Source organism: Dufourea novaeangliae, unplaced genomic scaffold, assembly GCF_001272555.1.
Source record: "Dufourea novaeangliae isolate 0120121106 unplaced genomic scaffold, ASM127255v1 scaffold21, whole genome shotgun sequence".
Classification (NCBI taxonomy): Eukaryota; Metazoa; Arthropoda; class Insecta; order Hymenoptera; family Halictidae; genus Dufourea; species Dufourea novaeangliae.
The window spans coordinates 519,060-526,749 of record NW_015373910.1 but is presented as its reverse complement, the minus strand read 5'-3'; the positions used below and the strand labels follow the sequence as shown (position 1 = coordinate 526,749).

Below are 7,690 nucleotides of genomic sequence, written 5' to 3'. Positions count from 1 at the left end.
TGGCTCGGAGAACGTGTACTGTTTGTAGACACGAGCGAATGTTCCTGTCTGAATCAAGAGTTTCGAATAATGAGGAAAAGTATAGCTTAGTCCTTTAACGGTGGCTTTGTGTTTTGGAAGTGTATATATGCGGGCGTAATTAAAATCGTTGACGAATATAGTCGTCAGACACAGAGAAAGTGCACCTACTGTATATTTTACAGTGGACTCTAACTATATTGCCATGCTTGTGACTGTAGGGCGTACGCAATGTGGTGGCAGAACGAATTTGTGTGCTCGAAAGTACGTGTGAAGGGGGAGTGCCGCCCATGGCAATATGTTTAGTGGCAATATAGTTAGAGTACACTGTAATTAAATTGCAACAAAATGGCTAATACTACGAGTTAGTTTATTTGAAAAAAACTAATAATTTTATTGTTCCAAAATTCATTAATATAACAAATATTATTAATACAAACTTAAAAATTCGTAATTAAAGAACATAGAACCAGTTCACATATATAAAAATCTTATAGCATTTTATTCTTTTAATCTAATAAATGTGTTTCTTAATTTTTACAACAATTTAGTTTTTATCGCAGAAGGTATTTTATTTTTTCACATGACAAGTATACTCGCCATTGCCCGAAAAGTGGTCATTTTCTCGTGACGAGTATATTCGTCAAACATCGTTAAAGGGTTAAGAAATTCTCCTCTAGACCTTTCAAAGAATCTATTTTTTTTTCTGTTGCACTTTCTGAACTAATTCAATTTGGGTTATTTTTTGCAATCACAATTAGAGTGTTCACATGCAGAAGATACACAGCAACAAAATTTTCAATTTCACATATTAATACGCGTACAAAATTTATTGCTTCTTTTTCTCTTTTTTTCAGATGTCAACATGGTGGCCGAACCGAAACCTCACCAAACTGGACGTAAACGACAAAATGTCACCAAAACTGGCAACGATTGGTGAGTTGATCGCTAGCTAAATTATGGTAGATCGAATAGTATCATTTCAAAATAAGCGCTACAAAAATAAGACCCATCACGGTACAATAATAAGTAACCATCACCTACTTTGCAAAAATGCAGGACTACTTGGGACTAAAAATATATCCCTCGTCAATTATAGGAAACTTAGACGATTGTCTTTAGTTCATTAAGTATTATTTTTTTCAATAAACTATAAACAATGCTTCTCAATTCAAAGTGCACCTTCAAAATAAGGAAATACTAATTATTTCAAAAAAAAATTGAAAACATTGCATCAAATAGGTTCTTCAGGCAAATATAAAGCAATTTTTTTGGGTAAAATAGGATTCAGAAAATGTTCAACTTTAAATGCTCGTTCTAATCAGAATTTTTAACAAATTTCATTAATTACACAGTTTTCTAAATCACTAGACATTTATAAAGCGAAAGACATACCATAAACATCGATATGAGGACATCAATTTTTTAGCATGTGAACAGCTAATTCGTGATTTTGAATCACCGTGCGTCGGCGGGAAGGGATGGGAGGGGAGGATAATATCCACAGGACGCATGATCCAGTCTGAAACTTGGCATGGCGAGTGTCGATTGTGTCGTTTGGAGTACCGATGAAAAATGTCGTTCTTCTCCTGTGTTCCTGAAATCTCTAATGTCGCGCGAGACTTGGCAGCCGGCCCGTACCTTACGGATCGCGTCTTAGACGGGAAAGTTGGTCGCAAGCCGCGCATAAATCTTCGGCTCGGTAGACGGGGAGAGAAGTCGCGTTTTATTTGAAGGGCCGCTGCTTTATCCTGTCGTCGCCGACCCCCCTCCCCACTCGACTGAACCCGTGAATCGCCTTAAGAACAGCGCCAAACAAATGCTAAACTCGATATAACTGGCTCCGGCGCGTTGAGCTTCTAGCCGAGGCGTCGGCGACGTGCTGAAAACGTGTTTTACGCGACGTACGTGACCATGAAATTGCGCGGGACTCTCAGCCCCCACCTCCGACGAAACTCGCGGCCCAGAGATGAAACAACGATAATCACGCGTTAATCCCACCGTGCGCAACGATTGTTTAGCATTCCGGGTGATTAAGCCGACGCGAAACATCGGTTGGAAAGTGCCGCGTAGCGCTAAATCGCCGCTTTACAGAGTTGAAATTGAGGTTTTTAGGGATTCGTATGATTTTTCGGGATTAGAGATGAAAGACTGCAGTTCACTGGATTACATTGTTTGGGTACATTCGAATTTTATCGACGGAAAACGTTTTGACTAGTTTCAGACCAGATTTAAAGTTCATTCTTTGGTCCAAGTTCCACGATCATTTTCCATTCCGTGGACAAAATGTACTGTCACTTTGGATGCTGTAACTCGGCTTCTAATCATCCTCCAGAACTCTGAACGAGTGTAGTTCTAAAAGTCGAAGGCCTCGGACTAATATTTCTAACAAACAGCTTTACCACGGACTACACGTAAACGACGTTAGTACCGTGAACAGTGTTATATTCTTTCCACTATGCATTTAGCCATGTTTTAAAACAAATAATATACACGATTTTCAACAGTAGATAATCAAGTGAGCCACTATAGTGGCGTATTGTTCCCAAGTGTCACTTATTGTTAGAGGAAACCCACTACAGTAAATCCTCGATGAGTGTTCCAAGGCTCCTCAATGTTGTCAAGAAGAATTCCTCAGGTGTAACACTGACTTTTTAATGAGGTTTAGCACGATGATAGATCTTGGAAGATAAAGTTTGCTATCTGGATAGAGTTTGAATAGAGCTTGGAATTCTGAAACCAATGATATTTGTTGCAGCCCCATATAGCCATTAGTTTAGGAAATATTTAATGTTCAGTGCCGAGGAGCCTTCAAACACTCATCAAGGATTTACTGCATAGTAGCGTATAGTTTCAAAAAAATGACTTAGCATGAAGCCACTCTAGAGGCGTATAGTATATAAAAAATTAAATGGTATTATATTAAAACATAGGAGATATTTTAAAAATGATACAAATTGTATTTCCAACACAACTTCCTGACCACTTTCAAATGACCCACGTATTACTAATGTGGTTCTTCAGCGACTTATCGTTATTAAAACGCAGATAAAGTTCTCTGTTCATTGCTCGAGATGCGGCATTCTGTCGCGAAGCTCAGAATTCCCACTGGCGTTTCCGCAGTGAAAACCGAGACATCTCCTATCGCGTCATCTGGCTTCACGATCTGCCGGCCGAAGAAGGCGCTGGGCGGCGAACTCCGGGAACTGTTAAAGTCCGCGAGCAAAATGGACCGAAACACCGATTGTTTAGAGGGGACAGTGTGTTTCGGTGGCCGGGCGTGAACACGGTTGTATTCCGGCGTGGTCGAGATAGCCGCTAATATAAAACGGTAGTAAAACGGGACTGTTAAAATTTAACGATCCGCCGCTTTTCGCGTGGAATATTTCGCGACGGGGGGAGGGGAAATGAATTTTCCAACGGTTCGTGGCCGTTTCGAAATTTCAGGCGGGCCGCGTTAACGCCGAAAAAACAACCCTCGGAAGCCGTCGATTCTTTTTTTTTCTCGTTATTTCACTTTTCGATGACGGTGGAACGACCGTCGAAGAAATCCGTCGATGATTTATTTCCAAGGTGCGAAACAATTCCGTTCGAGTGTGAATATTTATTAAATACGTTTTTCAGGACACAGAATTTATATGTATGCGCTCCGATTACGGTGAATAAATCGTGAATTTGGAACGTAAAAATTTTTCATTCCAGTTTACGATCCTTTTGGTCATTGCCGCAAAATCATTAAAAAAAAAAGAAAGTAATTACGGGAAAAAGCGTGGGGATTTTATACGGGAAGGATCCTTTTATTGGAGGGTTAACAGATATACGTGACACGTTTTATCGTGTGAAAATTTGATCTTTCTCGGATGAAAGCACTGAAATTCCGAAACAAGGTTGGCCCAATTAAACGAAAGCTCTGTTAGAAAAATACATCTTTTACATTCTGTTATAATGAAAAACCAGTGTCCTTAAAAATACGCAATATTTCGATCCGTTAACGACATAGACAGAATCCATTGAACATCGTTTATTTCCATCCTTCGAATTCCGATAGATTTATCGAAACTACACGCCATTAATGTTCGAACTCTCAGTGACGACTGCCGTTGCGTACGGTCGTTTTATAAATTTTCATGTAATGCATCAAACATTTCGGTACAAAACAACAGGAAACGCGTAATATGTTGCTAATAGGGCTTTCAATGTTTTCAAGCTGTGAAACGCAATATTGGAACGGCTGGTATCGCGTGGTATTAAACTATATACGCACGAATGAATAAAATATGCCGGTTCAAGCAAAGCCCGAAATTATCGACCTTTTATTTTAAATGTTCCGCGCGAGTGCGGTGTTTTTTTTTTTTTTTTTTTGCAAACGCGTCGGATGAATCTGCGTGAATAGGAAAATCGAATAATCGTGGCTCTGCTAGTGTTAATATAGACGCTGTTGTCTAAACGTTCATAAACGAGTAATTCATACTTTATAATCCATCGCGGGGGTATCGTTACGTGAGTCGGATCATTGGCAACAGTTGTCCCGACTGTTTCCGAGCCCCTCCCCCCACGTGAAAACGTTTAAACGGGAATAAAACGTCTCTGGTGCAGAACTCTGGCTGATCGCTGCGTCCACCGAAAATGGTTTCGCTTTGGTTAAATACTTCGCGTCTCCTGTTACCGAATGGGGAACAACTCTCGGAATGAAAAAAAAAATATTCGCACTGCTGGAAACCGTTTCGACATTTCGAGGGATGCGTGTGTCGTGGTAATATAGCAGAAAAAAATATATATATATATATATACATATACCTACTTGAAATATAAAAATTCAGGCGTTCACGGAAACTGCGTTCCATGGTGGTAAACTGATATTTTCTAGATACTTACTGGGATTCGTTCCTCTTCGGTATTTTATTGTAAAATTTTATCTCTTGCGGCTATTTTATGTCATATTTGTTTTGCATGTTGTTGCTGTAGAATGTAATTTGTTTGAAAATTTGTTTGTAAATATTGAACAATTTGTAAGCTTATCGAATTAGACGATTTTAGTTAAGGGTTGTTTTAGTTTAGTTTTGATCATTTTTATAGTACTGCAATGGTTCACAAGGAATAAACGTTTTACACTTTGGGAATATTTAGAAGATCGTTGGGTTGTTTAAAAAGACGAAATACCACATTTTGGAAATAAAATGTTTAATAATATTCTCTTTATACTACATTTTAATTATCATAGAAATAGGTGGTTAGAATACAGTGATTCCTCGATGACTGCGACACGAACAACGGCGTTATTTCCACCACTTTGGGGAGGGGTGGGAGGTCCCCCTTCAAAATCAATGAAATCAGAGTAAACAGAAGCTAAGCAGAGGCTCAGCTTCGGGTAAAAAACAAATTTATAAGGGGCTGAGAACCATACCGCCTTGCTATGAGTGCTCCGAAGCGGATCCGAGTACGTCGCTCTCATCGAGACATTACTCTACTTCTGTTACAATTGAGCCGCATTCTCAGACCAAAGTGACCAACTCAACTTTTTCGTTTTTTTTTTCAAATTTTCGTGTGAAAGCATTCGGTTGTTTTACATTCTTACATTTTATTTCGCTATATTTGTGTATAGTTAATCGTTTTGGCGAGTACACGGGTCAATTAACTATTTAAAATTACCTACTGAAATGTACTGGTTAGACTGCAAACGATAGTAAAATACAGACTTCAATCTTTATTCTAATTTCCTAGAATAATCATCTAGTTCATACTTTTCATCAGTATTCGCAGTCTAATTACAAACAGAAATATTATCAGAATCTCAAAATTTACATAATTAAATATCACTCTAATTATATCAAACGTCGGACTGTCTGTCAGCTGTCCGAAAGCCTCAATCACGAGCGGTGAATAATTATTATTATAACAATATCGAAATCGCACGGGCAGGCTGCATAAATATTTCACGTGGAGCGGAACAACGGTAATAAATAAATCTCGCGAAGGGAATAATGGCATGGATGAACGAAATCTCGTTTAAACGGCGTCCCTTCGAACGATGAAAATAATTGCTTGTACACGGGGCAGCTGTCCTCTTCATCAGACGCACGTACCCCATTGTCCGTCAGACGTATTCGTGAAATTGTCGGCTTTAGAACGTCACGTCATTTAGCTAGGGGGGGGACATCTTGGGACAAGGCGAAGTTGTCTCGCTAGCACAGCTGCCGGCCACGGGACAGTGAAATCACCGGCCGAGCTATTCTGTCCGTCACGATACGTAAACATGACCATGGCATTTTTCGAGGCAGGATACGAGGAAATCGATGCGTATTATATCACCCTTTTTAATTAACCGTTCGACTAATTCGAAGTCTGACTCTTCTTTAGAGCTTCATTCCTCTTATTAAATCTAATGGTAACAGAACTTGCTAGTACTATTTAAACGTTAACGTCTTAACTGTGAATGACGAGTATACCTACTCGTCATGAAGAAATGGCAATTTTTTATGTAATGACGGATATATTCGTCATGAAGAAATGGAAATTTTTATGCAATGACGAATATATTCAATTGCTATAAAAGTAGTTATCATTTGTTGTTTACATTCAAAATTTTTGTGAAAACTAAAATATATTTGTAAATTTTAGACATTTTAGAATATTTTGAGACTACTTGACTTGAATCGTTCTTTTTACATCATCTTGCTAAATATATTTGTTTAATGAGACAGTTATTAATGTTTAAGTTATGTAAATAATATGAATAAATTTAAACGATAGATTTATTGATTTTTGAATTTAATTCAATTTCACAGCAGCTGCACATACTCTGTGTTCGGCGAGTATACTCGTCATCGAATTGTTCTAGCGACACAATTTAATTACACACTTGTAAAAAGCAATACCACAGCTAAGCAGTTAAACCGTTCACTTAACTCTTTTAGTATTTTGTACAAACAATTTGTTTTCATAAAATCAAGAACTTGTAGTAGTTTTAAGATTATTTAAAACATTTTTTCTAATAAACAATGTGTTTGTTTACGATAAATAACAAACCAGTAGTGACAGTAATACCTTTTGTCTAATGCTTGGATGTTATTTAACGAAATTTCGTACTGCCGGTCGTCAAATAATATTCCAGATATTGTCACTAAAGTGAGTTCACAAAAGATATTGTTAACTACAGACAGTGCGTCTTAGAGAAGAGTAAGGTGGTCACTCGTTTTATAATAAACGAGTTTTATTAAAAATTGATGTCTGCACCTATCTCGAAAATCAGATTTTCCATTATTTAAAAAGAAACTTTACAAAAACAAGCGCAATTGGACAGTATAAAATCAAGTATTCAAATAAAATTCAGTAAACAACACGTCACTTTACTCCGAAAATCGTTGTCTTTACACTGTGACTTCGTAAAACAAAATGGCAGCCTCATTCCGCAAACTTTTTGATATTCTTACATATAAATTGAGCAGATATTTCTTTAACTACATACAAATATTCTTCACTTAGAGTCATAGATGATTACCAGACTGTGGATGCTTACGCAAACATAGAATGTTATAAAAATTTTATTTGGCCCGTTAAACGTTTCAGTGGGTCCGAAATAAAAAGAAAACCTGAATAGTTTCTCTACAACTTCTTACTCTCGTGAATTTTAGATGATCGGTTATTCTATAAATGCATAAAATCCGCAGTCTAA

General features: G+C 37.7%; 1 protein-coding gene across 1 annotated transcript in view; it reads left to right on the top strand.

The window, feature by feature from the left end:
- The first annotated feature begins 880 nt into the window (after positions 1-880).
- Positions 881-7,690, top strand: part of LOC107194047 — a 98,888-nt gene continuing 92,078 nt past the window's right edge. The window contains exon 1 of the mRNA XM_015583611.1: positions 881-954. Coding sequence (XP_015439097.1) covers positions 884-954 — 71 coding nt within the window. The 5' untranslated portion in view covers positions 881-883. The remainder of the gene's footprint in view (positions 955-7,690) is intronic.